General features: G+C 40.3%; 1 protein-coding gene across 1 annotated transcript; it reads right to left on the reverse strand.

The window, feature by feature from the left end:
• Positions 1-742: 742 nt before the first annotated feature.
• Positions 743-17,480, reverse strand: ankef1a (ankyrin repeat and EF-hand domain containing 1a). The gene is made up of 11 exons (XM_034899907.1): positions 17,148-17,480; positions 16,342-16,540; positions 14,601-14,762; positions 11,462-11,661; positions 10,771-10,920; positions 10,429-10,552; positions 8,881-9,706; positions 7,687-7,913; positions 7,422-7,564; positions 3,660-3,812; positions 743-2,823 (listed from the first exon to the last, which is right to left on the reverse strand). Exons 1-11 carry the CDS (start codon positions 17,190-17,192, stop codon positions 2,668-2,670), a joined length of 2,385 nt encoding a protein of 794 aa, XP_034755798.1. The 5' UTR covers positions 17,193-17,480; the 3' UTR covers positions 743-2,667.
• Between the last annotated feature and the right edge of the window lie 1,524 nt (positions 17,481-19,004).

Consider the following 19,004-nt stretch of genomic DNA (forward strand, 5'->3'; position numbering starts at 1 on the left):
AGCTGAACAATGTTCAGCGCCAGTCAGCCACTCTGAAGCAATTCATGTAGTTACTTCATCAAGGAAAAGACAACACATGGAGGATTGGGGGAAATTCTGAACCGTTTTTTATATTGATATGGATATCCTTTATATATGAACTGCAGATTCCTGTTTGAAAGCAGTCTGAGTGGCTAGCATCAGAGCAGCAAACACACATGGCTGCCATTTTGATGTCTTTCTGTGCTAAGAACACAAAAGCTCCCTCCAAGTTTTCTGTCCTCCCAGCTTAGTAAACAACCAAACCCCTGCAATGCTAAATTTGCCAAATAGCGCCAAGCGGTGGTTTCAACGTGGAACTGCATCTGGCTGGAGAAGTTCTTTCTTGCATATTTTGCAGTAGTGAAATCCAGCACAACTCCATTATAGACTCTTTAAGACCTTTTTATATTACCATCTAGGATGAAATGTAATGGCAACTTTATGGCCATATCTTGGAAAATCACTGAGGAATTTAAGCCAGAGAAAGGAAGTATTTCCCAAATGACGTAACCTGAATAGAAAATTGTTTTGTGAAGTATGTATGTACTCTAATAACATAAAATGAATTGAATATTTGTCTTATTGACAGCTCTTGAATTATATGAAACTACAAATAACAAAATAAAGTCAATTTAAACGTAACCGACTCAAACTTGTGTTTTTCAGTTCATAATTCCCTCTAAATGGCCAGATTGAACAGGAATAATTATAACAGTATAAAATGCTATATGGTCAACTGAGTGTTGTTTTACAATTAACTTGAACAACTGTCAACCTTTCCTTTAACAGGTTAGGGTCACGAGGTTATAATTACGAAAATGGCTCTCAGTTTCACCAAGATAAAAGCAGAATAAGTCATGTAGCCACAAATTCTGTATTTAAATACAAAATATTGTATTCAGTGGATGTTTCAGTGTATTGACAAAACATATACAGTACATCTGTTAGATTTTTGTTTTGTTTGACAATTGCCAGGAAATACAGTACAAACAGTTCCTGCTGAACATTATGAATATACAGTACTGAACGGTGTACACCTAACAAAACGATTTTTTTAAGTGAGATGTTACTTAATCTGTGTGGCATGAAGTTTGAATATTTATAAAAGCAGTTTGCTTACCTTTGGTAAGTTAGCGTGATGAAATGATACATGCACTGTCCAAATAATTTCTAAATATGTATTGATATTGTTCTTATACTGAATGACACGATTAAAAATGAGAAGTTAGGTAACTTTGGTTAGTAACCAACTTTGTTTGTGATGCTTTTGATGAAAAAAAGATGAATCCAAAGTAACTGTGACGTCTGTGACTGTTGCATGTGGCCAGCCGACTCAGCTAACAGAATGGGGCGCTGCCTGTGGGCTAGTACAGGCAGCCAACTCGAGCTGCACCGCTGTACACACACACACACACGTGACATGACTCACTCTCTAAACACCCCCCCTCTTTTTAAGCTGCACATTTCCCCATCTCTGCCTTGCCAATGCTGCTGCTGCCCTGCACCTGTATCACTGCCTTCTATTAGACCCCCCACCACCCCGGCATCCACCTGCGGGCTCCAGCCAGGGGGGAAAACTTTATCATCACTCCCCAATATCTCATGTAAGCCAAACTGCAAGGAACGATGAGGTCGGACTCTGGCCATCCAACACCATGTTATGCTGTTATAAGAAACATTTTAAACCTGAGTTGTCTGACAGAACTACGGTTGCGTGCAGAATTGCACACCCTGCACTTCATACTCAATACGTATACGATAGTTCAACATACTTTGAGTAAATAAGCAGTAATGTGTATCTTTTCGGACGCAATCAACTGAAATTTCACTTCCTGAGAGCCTGCTTGTTGTTGAAGACGTATAACCATGGTAACCCCATGCTGACAGCTCTAGCATCGCCTGATAATGCTTAAATTACTGTAGAAAGTCAACCAACAGTCGTTTAAACAAGTAGAAATGTCAATTAGGGCGTTATTGGCATTTAAGAGCTCCTTGGCTGCTGTCTGCTTAGGTCGTTGTTATTACTACTGCACTGCAATGTGTACTGTTCAGTATTGCATACTGTCACATTTTACCCGATATGGTATGCAATTCGCGTACTATTAGTTTTATACAAAGGTTTCGGACAAACTTTAAAAATGTCACATTCTGTTTTACTAAATGGCATGTTAGAATGGAATTTGGGATGAAGCTTATTGGTGTGTTCCCTTTATTTCAGAACTCTACTGACTACAAGTCAGTTTTTTCATTGTAGGATTTGCTCTAGACAGATTAGCCATTGTTAACAATACCAGTAGATACCAATGCATTGAACAGATTTTTTTGTGCATACAAACAGCATAACACAGTCCTGTCAACAGAATTTAGACAGGACTGTGTGTACAACTGATTTAGTGAGACACAAATAAGACAGATAAGGGCTAATAACTGTATGTAACTACAGCTTTCACTACTGTTGATGCAGGGCGAAGCCATGTTGGATTTTGAGGGTACTGCGAGTTTGCCCAACTTCCCTTCAAGGGGGCGTGTTTCCGACTTTGACGCCGGAAATTCCGTCCTCCGAGTTGGCCTACAAATGGAACCCGATATTTGATTCCAAAATGTGTGAGTGTCTCTTGCTGCCTACTGTAACTTTGTCCTTTTGGTCTAGTTTGTGGTTTTCGCCAGCTCCAGCGTTTTCCTCTGGATGTTCTGGCTGAAAGGCATCATGAAGTCGTCAAAGTCCACCTCGAGGGATAGAAGCTCTTTGCGTCTCTCTATCTTTGACATCAGCTGGCTGGTGGTGGGCTGCTTCCCCCAAACCTGAGACACACAGACCGCTCATAAAAACATACAGATAGAAACTTCAAAAATGACAGTGTGCAATTCCTCAGTAAGTTGGATACAGTGGAGAACTAATGTGCACTGGTGTGAACCCTGGAGAAGGAGTGACCGTACAGTAACTCCACTTCTCACATAGAGGCAGGTAGAGTGCTCAAACTGTAATATGTACATGAATTTACCCGTCATTCAAATGCTAATCAATAGCTGTCGGATGACAGATTGGTTTTGTTTTCTATGGAATGGTGTTGCCGTGGCGAGGCAGGCCATTTTAAATTCTATTTCGACATAACACAGGAAAAAGTTGTAACTTTACCAGATGTCACAAGCTTGATAAAAGCAAAGGCTTAAAGACATCTACACACGGCCATATTTAGTCATAGTGCCACTTCCTGCTGAGAACAGGAAGTCAGTTATGTTCAGTAATTCCAGTTTATCTAAACCCCGAGTCGAGGAAACCAAAACCCATACATTTCCAGTAGTATGCATTCAAAAACTAAATAAAGGCCGGAAAAAAAAACTTAATCAGTGCATGAATAGATACATACATTAAAATAGAATCAAATTGGTTCCAGGTATTGCAATTGTCATTATTTTTAGACACAGCATCAATGAATGTTTCTACATTGAATTCAACTTTGTGTTGAACTTATTTTTAAAAACAAAAACAAAAAACACACTAAAAAACAATGTATTACATGGGCAGTTTATGGAATATTTTGCAATGGCATGTTAAAACAGGAAGTAATACTTCATGTTTAGCAAGCACATGCTACATTATATGGAGGCAACCTTCAGAGAATGGGGATGAGCCTCACCGTTTTTGGCACAACGGAGATATCCAGCGCGTTGGTTTTTCCCGTAGTGATCCTGGTGTTTTGCATGATGACACTCATTGTATCCTTCTGAGGAGGAGTCTTCCCTGCTATAGTTGACGTCTCTTTGAGCACTGCACCTTCTGCAGCAACGCTCTGTAAAGGAGTAGAAGATTTTAAGATTTGCCCTTTTTTCTTTGTCTTTGTAAGTACTCAGTGGTATAACAAATCCCAGGTCTTTCAATGTCAGAATCTAGATCAGGCAGAAAGAGAAAGAAAGGTTACAGAACAGGGCTGGGAAGGGTTTATCTGCATCAAGAAAGACAACCAACGGTGCCCAGATAGCACAGTTGGTAGAGCGGGCGCCCAAAGTCGTTCCCCCTCTCTCTCCCCTTTCACGTCTTCAGCTGTCCTGTCAAAAATAAAGGCCGAAAATGTCCAAAATATTATCTTTAAAAAAAGAAAAGAAATACAACCAAAGAGTAGGGCTCGGCAATATATCAATATTATAAGATTTTTGTTGTCTTCAATTTTGGATATCGTAATACGTGATGTAACAATGTTTGTGTCTTTTCCCTGGTTTTAAAGGCTGCGTTACAGTAAAGTGATATCCTTTTCTGAACTTCCCAAACTTACACGCTGTTTTATTACTTGCCTTTACCTTGTTAGTTACCGCATCCACGTTATTGGTGATTATTTTTCAAAACTCTCATTGAGACATTTTTTTGTGAAAGCACCCTACAAAACCCTACAAAATAGAGATTGATGCATTTGGTCAAAATATTGGGATATTTGATTTTCTCCCTAGTGCCCAGCTCTACAAAAGCAAAACATCTTACACACAGTTTGAAAGTTTCCTGATTTTACAATAAATCACAGTAGAGGTAAAGGGTAGGGATGAAAGGTCTCAGCAGGAATAGCACTTCTAACACAGAGAACATGAAACCTCTTTACAGCAAGGTTAATTATTTAAGACCATGCAAAAACCAACCAAATAGTTCTTGTGATTACAAAATGAAATTGAGAGACAACAGTTAAATAAAAAGCTTAGGCAATAGTGATAAAGATAAATACAGAAGAGCTGGGCAAAACAACAAGCCATTTCAGACACATGTGTGCATCAGTGCTAAATGTCATTGGAAATAGTAAGAAAGAAAAAAACAGCTCCTACAAAACACTTTGCCTGTAGATGAAGCCCATCCAGATGTTTACATCTGTATTTTTATCCTGCTGCTGCGACTCTCCTGTCTGTGGAGCAATCCCGGAAGTGGAACGTTAAGGATTTGGACTAGAGTGGAGGAGACCTCTGTGGATAGTTTGGCGACCTGTAACAACCTCCTGATTGCTGAACACTGAAGAAATCCCAACCGGGAGAAGCTAACTGCAATGGCAGCAAAGCTCCATTGATTGTTACTGTTTCGATTGAAAGAACCCATGGTGCAGAAAATTACATACTGCACGCTAATCAAATATTATGGAGGTCAGTCCAAGAAATGCAGGTTTAGTTCTAGAGTTAATACGATAATCTCAATGACCCCATCTGGTCTATCTCAACAGTCCAACTCACATTTTGGCATTGGTTTAAATTCTTTGGGTCAAGATGTATTATATGAATGTGGGCGTAGTCAATATCAGCTGATTCATAAAGCTACTATTTTTTTTTACTTTTAAAAAATGAACTTTAAAAGCCTTTTGGGTGTCCTTATTATGACTCCAAATCAAATACGCAGAAAAGTAAAAACAAACACTTTGCTTACAAAAGGTTTAAAGTTAAACATGGTTAAAAGATATTGGTTCAGTCAAACCAATTGGTTTAACAATCCTAAGACAGTGTCTAACTTTTAAAGTGACCCAGTCTGAAGCGTTTATTTGACAAGTGAAAAACACAAGAATTATGTCCAAATTTCACATTTGTGTCAGCTTCATTTACAGGATGCTCTTTTTACTAACTCAGAACATTTCAAACTTGCATGTGATCACAGTTCCTAAGCCATAAGTGAGTATTACATTGCAATGGAAAGCAAGTACTTAGACTTGAGGGTGTATCCTTTACAAGGATTGGCTTGCTCATACTGTAAGTCACAGTGAATGGAAGTGGTCAGCAGATAGACTGCTCCATATTCTACCTGTGTGTAAATTATTCTGTGACTTACTTTCTTGGCCCCTAGAATTGCTGCTTTCAGCTATATTGAACTATGAATATTGCTGATGAATTTGTGCTGCAGCACCACCTGCTACTTCCAAGTCCTATCAACAAAATCAATACATTTTGTCAGATTATAGGAAATGTCAAGTGAAGTGCCATTATGTTCTAGTTGTAACATAACACATCTGGTCTAATTTGCTGACAAGTTGCTGCCTGACAGTAATCAGATCTCTCTACAGGCTTAGGTTTCTCATGCCTCATGCTGAAGCCAGAAGCCTGAGAACACACAAGAAAACCAGGCTGGGAGATTACTACTAGTCAAATGTTGGTTTGTGTTGGGTTACAAATTTGATACTTTTTAGACACCGACCTAAGCATACAGATTAGTATCAAGTATCGAAAAAGGCCTTATTCTATAGCCAGCAACAAGGAGAGGGATGAAGAGTGCCGCTCTGGCAAACACGCACAGCTATTTAGAGCTGCATTCAGAGTCCAAGATTGCTCCCCTACAACCAACATCTCAGACCTGAACGATAGAGCCATCACACACCAATCGCCCTCTATATTCACACTTTACACTGCTGCCATCTGGCCGCAGATACAGGACTCTGAGGTGGAGAAGGACTCACTCTGGCAGAAGTTCTGTGGCTTCTGCCATAGCACTATAGGGAGGGAAGCAAAACAGCAGCTAATTTTTCTGGTAGCCAATCTGAATTCAATGAATGACCCCTCGTTGACTTTCTGTTGTCTGGTAATTACCGGTCAATGAAATGATGAAAATTGCCAAGTGAGTCAGAGTCGGCACCAGCTACAGCCCCTCTCATTAACGTTAACGCCACAGACGCCATTGAGATGCCATTTATGATGACAGCTCTCCGTGGTTCCGGAAGCTTGACTTTGTCAAAAGCCTGCAAGGTACTTATTGGGATTATGGTAAAATCTATCCAGAGTGGGTCAAACTGGTCATGGCTAAATCCCGTCTCCAGTGTGCCAGCAGAGAGAGGCTTCTCCCTACAGATTTGCATCAAAATAGCGCAGCAAAGTCGCCATGGGGAAGGCAGAGGCTTATACACATCGCGAGTTGCAGAAACACAAGACACTTGTATTGTGTTATTTCTTCAAACAAGCAAATGGAAAATAGGCCTATTTTGATTTAGACTGGCACAATTAAGTGCACTGATTTCATTCTTTTGCCCTCTCTGCCTGTAGCAGCCTACATTTCAATAAAGATAGTATGAATCTACAGTACGTCCCTTGATGACAATTTTATTTATATGAATTGTTTTCAAGGGTAGGAAACACAGAAAAATTTTGACCGGTAAAATGAAACATAACAGGTCACTTTATTCTCTTTGTATCCCCTTCTACATCAACAGAGAGCAGATAGATCAGATTGCTGTCTAAAGGAACCCAGTGGTCATCCTCTGTTGTGAAATCTATGTAGGGCTTGTACCAGACCAAAACTGTGCTATCAATGTGTTTTTTTAATTAATGAGCAAGAATGGGTTTTGTGGACAGTGAACAGTGAACAAAGAACAGAGTGACATTTTCATTTCCCACAATCACAAAACATGAAAAAGTTTAAACCAACAAGGTTTTTAATGGAGTTACTTAGATACCTTAGCCGGTTTAGGCTTTGGCGCTTTGCCCCCCTTTCCCTTCGCTGCGTCCTTTGGTTTAGGCAGAGAATCCATCTTTTGTTTGACCAAGTCTATAATCCTGGAGTCTGCAAACGCTCTGGCGATGTCGAGGCAGTTTTGTTCTGAAGGAGAAAATATAAAATATGGTCAAATCAAATAACTGTACAACTCACAGCGTTACCATCAAACAAGGTTTGCTGGCACTAACGGGTGACATTGATATATTTCAGATATGCAGTCAAACCTTTTTTGTTCTCGGCATTGACACTGGCTCCTGCCTTGATGAGGAAGTCCACACAGGAGGGTCGAGAGCTCTCAATGGCCCGCATGAGGGGCGTACCTCCACTGAGGGCCCGGGCATCTATTTTGGCCCCGGCCTCCACCAGAAGTTCAATAATCTCCACTTGGCCAGCGTGAGCCGCGTGGTGGAGGGGTGTCCAGAAGAACTGGTCACACACATTTACATCCGCCCTGTCCAAAACAGCAATATCATGGTGCGTTTAAAGACTAACCAGTGCATAGGCCTGACAATAAATCAGAGCTGTGTTCTTTTTCCAGTCAAGTTAAAATTCTCAAAGCATGATTAAAAACAAAGTTTATTTGCATTTACAGTATGTCTATTGTTTATCTTTAGGTTTAATTTTTTTTTTCATCATCGTTTAACTCATACATTAATAATATTAAATATCCAGCCCAGTTCAGACCATAGATGTGAACGAGTGTAGACTTAAAGCTCCTTGCAACATGACGGTCTGCAACATTCAGTAATTTGCCATTTTTTTGTACCTGGAATACCATTTTTTGCGTTTAAATACGAATGTGGATAACGCTAGTAATAGTGAGATGCTTGCTTCGGTTGCATTTCTAGTGATGAATCAGCAAAAATGGTTTATTTATCTGATTCAAGGCTTTGTTCTAACGCCACTCCTTCTGCACGTTGCTCTCTAGCTCGCTCCACCACGTGCCATGCTTGCGGACAGTCATTGCTTCTCTGTCAAAACAAATAAAGGTTTTGTGCATATACACATGATCTAATAAATAAATAAATAATTAGGCAACACATACAGGCTGTTCATCTACTTCATCTACATCTGACCCCCTCTGACCTACCTTTAAACATGACTCAGCCTTTGACAGAGATTCCCACCCCTCGTTACAACACATTGGTCGCCTGGCGTTTAATCACATAGCTGTTGTCCTTCACATGAGTAGCGTTGTAGACGCCGCAGATCCACGCGAATACACAAGCAAAGTTTCGCTCCCAGTGTGAAAAGCCCTAATATATGAATAAAATTGTAAATAAATGTCTAACATGAAATTTTGTAATATTGCTTTTTGATTAGGAGTGTGGACTGTGTCGCCGGTGCGTCTTTTGTCCTCAGGAGGTTAAAAGATCTATGAACCAAAGAGAAAAAAAAAAAAAAGTGATTTTTCTCACCCACGAGTGAGGAGATACTGAGCCACCTCGTAGTTGCCGCTGGAGCAGGCCACCATCAGCGGCGTCTTGTAGAACTCGTCCTGGACATCCACTGGAACCCCGTGGTTGAGAGCAAGCTCCAGAGACTGCAGGTCTCCACTTTTCACACAGTAGTTGATGCTGACATAGACCTTATCTGGCTTATCTATGTACCACCCTGAGTCATTCATTATGGGATGCTCTTGCGTGTGACTGCGGTCGAATCGATGGACGTCGGAGCAGTTGTAGTATGTCTCTATCATGTATTTGGGCGGGCCTCCGTCTGGTCGCCGGGCCATAAGCTCCGACGGCAGGGTGCAAATGGGCAAAGTGAGGACAAATTTGCCCTTCTTCTTACCTCCTTTCCCACCCTTTTCTCCCTTTTTATTTTTAGGCATATACGTGGAGACGAGAAATGGTTTCTTGATGTACCTGACACCTTTGAGAAAATCGCTAACATTGATGCGTCCCTTTTTGTCCTTGTCATGGGCTGCGATCACTGCATGGAGCTGGTCTAGTTCAACCGGAGCTTTCAATTCTTCCAACACAGAAATAAACATCTGGGTGGTGACCGTTTCTGCTTGGTTTCCCAAGGCTTGCCGTAGTTTAGTCTCGTGCTCATATGACCAGTCGTGGAGGGTCAGGGCCCAGAGATCTGAAGTGGGGCCGTCGCCGCCGTCGGGCTTGCGGCCTTTTCCCTGCTGCCTCTCGGCCTTCTTAAGCTCCTTGACAGCCGCTTTGTGACCGGCGTCCTTGGCAATCTGACGTGGCAGCAAACCTTCCTGGTTCTTCAGTTTTGGGTTACAACCTGAACACAGAGCAAAGTCTTAGCAACAAATAAAATAAAAACATGATGGAAATACCTTATTTAATTTGGGACAGTGTTTGCAGCTGCATCTTGTATGAGTTTTTTCTATTTTTTCTTAAATACTTAAGGTTTATATAAGGTTTTTCCTGACTTTACATGTAACGCAACACAGATGTAAGCTTACGACATACACATGCAAATAAAGAGAGCCTGTCTTGACCCTGTGACAACATTAGGAGTAGTTACTAGAGATGGTGCGATACCATGTTTTGTTTCCTGATACCGATTCAGATAATTGAACTTATTTATACCATTCCGAGTACCATTCCAATACCAGTGTGTCACATATTATATCATGTTTTAACAGCTGTATACTACTATTCTCTATTTTCTATGATTTCTATCTATGTTGTCAGCCTGGCTCAGGTTAAACTCTTTGTGAAACATGAACAAACACAAACAATGAATGCCGCAGAACTTTCTCTTAGTCATAATGTAAAAAGAACATAAATAAACTTATATAAAATAATAGATAGTAGTACTAATAGTGGATAAGTGGCAATAAACACTACTGGGGACCTTTCCAATATTGGTATTGGTATCGGAACATCTCTAGTAGTTTCCACAGAGCTTTATTTGCCTTATATTTGAAAGATAAAAACAGCTCAAATGCAATGCATTAACATTGGGATGCCTATTATTGTAATAATCTCTCACAGCACCTCTCTGTGCCAGGAACTTGCAGCAGTTAGCATTTCCCAGGGCAGCAGCATAGTGGAGGGCTGTGCAGTCCTCTAGGTTAGCCACGCCCATGTCTGCTGCGTATGCAGACAGCACCTGTATCAACTGGAAGGCACAAAACATCACAGAGCAACACATCAAAATCCTAAATCTAAAACCCCATTCTTACTGACAATAAGTACTGTAATTTGAGTTAGGGTCTGAGGAAAACTTGTAAAAAAAACTGGTAATGTAGGCAGAAAACAACTAACTTTTCACTTTTATTTTACATTTTAGTAGTTATTTATAAAATAGTAAAAAATGTGAGTGAGTAGATACCACACCTCAAAAAAGCCCCCCATGGCTGCATAGTGTACAGCTGTGAAGCGCTTCCGGTCTAGGGCGTTGGGGTTTCCCCCTCTCTTTAGAATTGCTCTGACAAGCTCCAGGGAGCCTGCCCTGGCTGCCTCCATTAACGCTGTGACGCCTGTTTTCTGATGAGAGAGAGGAGGGGAGTCGGTGTTAGACGACGTTCTGACAAAGAAATGTTTTTGAAATGATTTCCATCTTCTGTTATTGTTCGTCATGAGAAACGTTTATTATTCCATGGGTTTCACTAATTCCAGTATGTCACCTTATGCTGTAACCCGTTTAACTCTGAGCATGCGCAACTGTGCTTTGTTATTGCAGGTAACACTTGGCTAACACAAACTCCCGAGCAGTTCAGTGCTTCTGTTTTATTGTTTTAACCCTCATGTTTTAAAACTTTCGTCCGATTGCTGGTAACATTACTAGCCATCGGAGCGTTTCTCCAAAAGTTGAATTGTCTTAACTTTTTGCTACAGGTTTAGGGGATGACTAGACCTGCGTCACACGCAGTCAGCCTGAATGCAGACTTAAGGGTAAACAAACAGCATGAAGACCATCTCGGCTGCAAATATGCTGTGTATTCAAAGGTTAAGCTCAGTTCCCAAATACTCCATATAACACTGCCACAGCTCCCGTAATGTGTCAGTTACCGATCCAATTTCTCACCTGATTTGTTGCATTGGGGTCTGCCCCTTCGCCCAGCATGATGAGACACATAGGGGTGCACTCTTGGGCTTTTTCACACATCAACTGGAAGACATGTCTCCCCTGTGCTGACACATCGTTGACGTCTACTTGGCACTTGAGTGCAACCTGCAGGCAGCGGGTGTGGCGCTTGGTGGGGTAGATACAGTAGAACAGCACACCTAAAGAGAGAGGACAGGGGTCCAAAAGGTAATAGAAATAAATAGTGAGGGATTTAGTGGGGAACTTTTTTATATAAATGAACGTATGTTACATTCAAGCTGTTGCCAAATGAGTTGCTACAAAGCTAATTAAGCTCCACACGACCCAAAACACACAGGCAAGGTAACTAAGGAGTGGCTTTGTAAGAAGCATCTCAAGGTCCTGGAGTGGCCTTGCCTTTCTCTACACCTGAACCCAATAGAAAATCTTTGGAGGGAGCTGAAAATCCCAAAACCTGAAGGATCTGGAGAAGGTCTGTATGTAGGAGTGGGCCAAAATCCATGCTGCATTGTGTGAAAACCTGGTCAAGAGTTACAGGAAAAGTATGATCTCTGGAAATGGAAACAAAGGTTTCTGTACCAAATATTAAGTTGTTCTTTTCTTATATTTCAAATTAAAATGCTAATTCATTATTTAAAAAAAAGTGATTTTCTGGATTTTTGTTTTAGATTCCATCTGTCACAGTTGAAGTGCACCTATGATAACAATTAAAGACCTCTACATGCTTTGTAAGTAGCAAAAAAACCTGCAAAATCAGCGGTGTATCAAATACTTGTTCTCCCCACTGTATGTTGTAGCCTTTTCGCAATAAGTTTATTGCACCAGTAGATATTGCAATGACCTTAGAAAAACGATATATTGTGCATGCCTTATCGATATACTGCCCGGGCCTTTTATAACTAAGGATAATACAGGCAAATGTGTGACTATTGACACTCAGCCTCCTAACTGGGGAAAAGACTCGGCTGTGGCTTGAGACTGGGCTGATGCAGTACTTGGGGATTGCAGGATGATATCAGGTTACTCGGCATGTTTCACAGGAGAGGATCACCATTAGAGGGTGATCTGTAATTAGATGTACCCACACGGTCTGGCTCACACATGCACACAATCGTGCACGCAAACACACACACACACACGCACACACACACACACACACACACACACACACACACAAGCAATCACATATGTTATACAAAAGCATGCATGCATGCCCACAAGCACGTATGCAAAAACCTTTCTTTCTAACTCAAGCTTCCTATCCCACTCTTGTTCACTCACTCACAAAAGAGTGCCATTTGCGGTAATTGATGCCCCGGACACACTGTAATTGGGATCATTATCTCGATTGGTTTTAAAAAGGTCCTGAAGAAGAGCGTTTTGGCTCTGTGATTGGAGTCGTCTGGGAGACCGCCTCCTCATCAATATCTAAACACGAGCACCATGCATTTTTATGAGTTGTAAGACAAAGCTAGGCACTGACACAGTGAAGCTGGAGGTCTAAACTTGACAAGAAAAACCAAAAAAACACCTCTATTTCAGAAATAGACCCGTGGAAGAGAAGTTTTTCTATTACTTCTGATGATGAAAGCCATTTACCTTGTTGACATAATGGGTACATTTTGCGCATTATATAAGAGCTTTATTTATAGATTGATTTTATTTTCTTGCTTGAGAATCAAAAAATATAAATTTGAATAAAGGCCAGTTGTCTAGTAATATTTGGAACATGAATTATACCTATCAGGTAAATCAACAGAAACAGACTTGCAGGGAGTATGCCTTTATGCACACCCCTCAGGTGTATCCTATTATTCAAATTGATGCAGCTAATGGTTATCTATATCACAAATAAAGTGAATAAATAAAGTAAATTAGCACCACAAGCAACCCAAAGTAATAACTTTAAATTGCTTACTGTGCATTAACTCACAGTGTAAAACTCAAATCATCCACTTCAGGGAGACTTAAAATATTTCAGAATCTACAAGAAGCAAATGTTTGTATTTTTACTAGATACATCCACTTTTAGATGTGATACTGCATTAACATGTCTAAAAACAACAATGTTTGTGCATGTGTGTGTATTTCAGGTCTGTGTGTAATGTCTCAAGTAACTAAAAAGTTGAGTAAAGGTGAAAAAAATGTAATTTCCCCTTGCTGGATCAATAAAGTATCACTTACTCTTAATTTATTGATATGATATTTTAATATTAATCTAGCCTACGACAATTTTCTACGATGACTAGTGGCTTTTGCTAAAGGAGGTCCTCCGCCAGAATTTCTTTTTTTATTTGAATCCCAGTTCCTGTATTTCTACATACATTCAGGGACTATGATACCAAATCCAGGAAATAATTAAATTGATTATTTTGATTATTACTATTATTATTATATTATTTGAATTCTGCCAGAAAGAATAGTCTTACTTTCTTTATTGTTATAGGTGCATGATTTTGTGGTAATATCTGAAGTTCTACCATGGACTCTGTAACTTGGTTAATGTGGTTACCTTGTTTCAAGCCATTCTAGCGTGGTAGAGAAACCCTGCAGGAAGACTCCGCTCCATTTGGGCCAGTTCTCATTAATATTCAACCAGCTAAGCTGCTTGACTCTGATTGGCTAACAGCTAGCCAATGAGAGCCTGGCTATCAGCATCCTTTCCCGAGCTCATGGATAGTAATGAGCTCAGGCAACATGACGTCAGACTGACCAGCTGTTGTGATTGGTCTGATTTCTCCTCTTATTTCTTTCCAGTGACTAGAGCTGATAGAGGAGGTAGTAGTTCATCTTCACATTCAACACATCACACACACACATATGGACCTGGCGTATTTCAAAAATTGCAAGTAAAAACGTGTTTGTGTGGCAGGGCACCTTTAATATAGGGGCGATCACCAAGGGAATCATTTAATACAGTTAGAAATTCGAATTGAAAATTGTGGGGGAGGAATATACACCCTAGTGTCTTTGTATTAGTGTATTGTTGTCCTTTGTTTATTTGTTCATTTTTTGTACACAGGATTTTTTATCTTGCGCTCCTGACTGCAGATCAAATTTCCCATTAGGGATAATAAAGTGACTGAACTGAACTGAACCTGCTGCTGCTGCTGCTCACCTTGGCCCTTGCTGTCTTTTAGCCTGAGGTTAGCATTTCTTTGGACCAGCAGTGTCACTATGGCATCATTGCCCAGCTCGGCAGCTAACATAACCGGGGTGCGGCCGTTCTTGTCCTGGATGTTGGGGTGTGCTCCCTGGGAGAGAAGGAAACTCACCAAGTCTGTAAGGAGTTAGGAGGAGCAGAGAAGCAGTCAGGACAAAGAAGTGACTTTGAAAGCATACTTTGTTTTGGTTTGCAGTACATTCTATAAACCGCTGGATTTCTCTTAAAAAATAATTTGAAAACAACACATTTAAAATAGGGATTTTGGAAGTAAATCAAATTGCATTATAGTAAACTTGATAATCCCAGTCTTTAAGTCTATGCCTATACATATGACTGTCTAAAACCATAGATTTTTATATGTGTCTAAAACCATTTATTTCAAATGTTTCTAAAGTCTATGCTTTCAAAAAGTTGTATTTTTCAAATGTTACTACCAATATGACTTTATATTTTATTACAATATTTCCCCCAGAAAGGTTGTTTAGCCCGGTGACAAGTCTCTTTCTTTTCCTCCTAGGCCCGGGATCACAGGCTTATGGCAGCGTCAACGTATGGCCGAATAGTTTCTGTGATAACAGAATCCTGGACAAAATTGCGATATTGAGAATTTAAAAATATAGACTTCATAGGGGCCAACATTGTTAAGGTGCTAAAAGCCAGCTTGAGATTTGAAAATCCAGTGCAACTAGGGATGGGGGGAAATATCGATACAGCATAGCATCGTAATATTTTCCGTGGCAATACTGTATAGATACACAGACACCAAGTATCATTCTGGTATTATATACTGTATGTGTTGGCCAGTTTGTCTGCTTGACAATCCCATTTTTGCAGCAATAAAACTGAAGTAATATGAACAGACGCTGACAAACTTTCCTTTGGGGGACATAATTTGAAATTGTGAAAAAATTCTAATGTTGGAAAAAAAGTAATAAATTGCAATTTCACAGAAGGTTGATATAATGGTGATTAGTGATGATTCTCTCCGACCAATCAGCAGTATGCAGGTTTTGTCATCTTTTGGGATCACCTCAGCTGGCTTGGAACCTCCACTGAGGTAGTACTACAAAAAGTACCTGTAGACTCGAGGCGAGCCGAGTAGATACCATGCAATGGAAAAACGCGATCAGCTCCTACACGTGAACTCGTACCAGATCGCGTCACACACAAACAATAACAACAATGGCGTCCCCTACTGATGATGTCCAGACGCCGGTGAGAAATAGACTGAAAAAGAAAGTAATTCCACACATTGTAATCAAAACAATACACATACGATTGTGTACTACTAGCTACAGGTTATGTTTATTAAATGAAGCCGAAAATATGTCGCCGAGTAGAAATTGCTAGTATCAGCTAGGGCTAGCTAACATCAGCGTTAGGTAGCCACTAGCTAAAGCTAGCTAGGGTTTGTCGTGACTTTGCGTGGAACGCTACCAAGTCATGAGTCGTGACTTGAAGTTGTAATTGACGGGCTAAAATCTGTCAGGAACGCAGCAGAAGTTTCCAATTGAGCCACCCTATTGTAACTGTACCCACTGGATCCATTCTGGCATGCAAAACACTGGGGGGTCACTGATAGTACCATTAAAAATGATTAAACTACAACAGCAGGCCAGTGGGGCACCATGTTCTCCTAAATAGAATATAGACTAAATAAATTATCTGGCTGAGTAAAGAAGAGGACCATCACCCTGATTGTTGGCTGAAACTGCCAGGTGAAGCACCCCTGTGCCATCTTGTGGCTCAGTGAGATTGATGAGGTTTTCCTGCCCCAGTTTGACCATCTTCTCTATCTGCACTGTATCCCCTTCATGGACGTACTGCAGCAGGCGGTAGATCTGGAGCACCTGCAAGCGGCCGCTTGCCACTCTGCCACTCATTATGGGCTGCTTAAAAAGAAGGAGAAAAAGTCTTTCTGACAAATATGCAGTGAGGTAGGTATGACAATGAGGTAGGTTGTTAACTGTTCTTGTGTTGGTATTCGCTCAATGTCAAATCATCACAGAACACATTGTTAGTTATGTCACCTAACAACAGTCAGTGCAGTAAACCCGCCGTCTTCAACTCCAACTGATTATATTCTGTAACGTTAGCTACGTGACAACTTTGCTCATTATCCAGCTAACCATGTTTGATTCCCTGAACGTTTTGGGGACGTTCGTTTTTGGTTGCAGGAACGTTTCCTGAAGGTTTGGTTAGGTTTTGGTTGTGTTTTAGTTGCATACGAAAGTTGGTTTAACGTTCTGTGAACATTAGTATTTGGTTATAGCCTAGCTACTTTCTCACTGTCAACGTTACTCACCCTTTGACCCGTTTTGACCCTTAACTGGGTGTTAAACTTTTATAAAAACAATTTAAAAAACGAATTCGCCTTTTGTGTGGCTTAAACTAAACATTAAGGTTAAAAGTAATTAAAGACTACCAGACCTTGTGTAAATTGCAGTTATCGTTAGCTTGGCACCCTGCGTTTGCTTGTTTGGCTCTCGCGTTTCTTACCGTGGCTGGAAACACTTTAAAAAAGTCCTTGCACTTTGTTCTCATACGCAGCACGTCTGGACAGCGACGACACTCTCACTTTTGCCAAGTTTTTTTTAACAAGTCCTCACTTTGTTTTAAAGCACAACCTTCCACTTTGTGTAAGCCGGAGAAAAGCAACAACTCAGCTCCATGGCAACGGCACGCGTGAAAATGCCGGGAGGGAAGGACATTTGTGTTTTGGTGGTGTCTGATGCTGCTTTCAAGTGCCGGTGATGAGCTCGGTAATACGATTTTTGTGGCTCCAAATTCGACTGCAGCAAGGAAAGATGTGCATAACTGCAAAACGTATCATTTGTAAAAAAAAAAAAATAAATAATAATAATAATAATAATCCAAATGCATTTAACAAAGACAATATTTAAAAAAACTGAAATGAATACAACATGATGGACGGCGTTACCAACTTGACTTTGTTCCCTAACGTCATATTTCAGAAACATCCCGGAGTTAGAAAAGTCCCACGTGTATCATCCAATTTTCTGAGGGGATATGAATCACTATTCTTCATGCTGTATTTAGACCTTAGACTGTTGTAAATAGTTTATGATTTTGACCTGATTTGATTTAGATCCTTTTTCGCTTCCACAAAGTGATTGTCCTCCTGTTCCCGGAGTCTACACAGAACTACCAGCATAGACACCATGTGCATCAGTGTCCCATCTTATCTCATCTTATCTTGTCCCTCCTCAAGTAGCCTAGGTACAATTACCGGTTCTTTGGCCTTGACCGCCAGTGCATGTATCAATTTACATAGTCTTGGGGATGACTTTGTTTGTGTGAGTGACAGTGAAATTGCAACTATTGAGTGCAGAGACAATAATAAAGAGACCTGTAATTCCCAGGGATAAGTAAGGAATGTGCAAACAATGGAAGACAAGTGATACTCTTTCCTTTAAGGGGCTTCTTAAAAGTCTCCAAGGATTCTTTAGCAACATCCCAGCTATGATGGGAACAATAACAAACACAAGGTGTCACTGCAGTGCAGCATAAGAACAAGTGGCTTTTCAACCATCTCCTTGAAGTCTTCGGCTAAAATCAACCTACCGAAGTTGAGAGAGAAAGAGGCGTGAGATGTTTAAGTAGGAGCCAGAAATAGAAAGTCAACCCAGCTGTGTGTATTTGTGAAAGCCAAAAATCAGTGCCAGATTAAATAATTCTAAAGCAGGCTAAACAGTGTGTAAAAAAAACGGGCACATCACGCAGTCCAGATAAATGTCAGACTCAGCTGTGTAAAACTGGGTATCTGTATTTGAGGCACACATGTGGCACAAACATACAAAACATATAAAATACCTGGCAAGGTGAAGTGGTAACTCGTAAAAATCTTATATTGGCAAAACCATTGAAACTATTTACATTCCTTAAAGGTTATACAATATAGGCTACATAGAAACATATATACTGACATTACCACACCGAGCACTGAGGAAATAATGTGACAAAATTTGCATTGTGACCGAACCCTGATATGCTGATATAAATCCATATATAACTTCCACCTTTATGTAAATATAATGCAATATGTGGCCCAATCTGCTGAATATCATCTCTGCAGAAAATGTGCAATGTTCCTATAACTCTTGTTATGAACTGATACTATAAATAAAATTGAATTGAATTGAAATTCCTTTTAAAATCCATTCAACAATATCTACAATCGTGATATCATACACATATTTGCTGACATTTTAATCCTCATGGGCGTTATTGGGGGGGTTACAACTCTGTCAAAAATCAAGACTGGGGTTTTCCGCTTTTTTTTCCTACAGTTTTTCCCAGTGTTTTTGTTGCCTTTGTGAGGGTTTTTCTGGACAA

The sequence above is a fragment of the Etheostoma cragini genome, chromosome 18 (assembly GCF_013103735.1).
Source record: "Etheostoma cragini isolate CJK2018 chromosome 18, CSU_Ecrag_1.0, whole genome shotgun sequence".
Lineage (NCBI taxonomy): Eukaryota > Metazoa > Chordata > Actinopteri > Perciformes > Percidae > Etheostoma > Etheostoma cragini.

Bases quoted from the DNA above. Each gene is read 5' to 3' on its own strand.
- ankef1a (XM_034899907.1), bottom strand. From the start codon at position 17,192: ATGAGAACAAAGTGCAAGGACTTTTTTAAAGTGTTTCCAGCCACG. The intron at 9,707-10,428 runs GTGCTGTGAGAG...CTCTGTGTTCAG, and splicing joins CAAGTTCCTGGCACAGAGAG to GTTGTAACCCAAAACTGAAG. The intron at 7,565-7,686 runs GTTTGACTGCAT...TTTCTCCTTCAG, and splicing joins CAATGCCGAGAACAAAAAAG to AACAAAACTGCCTCGACATC.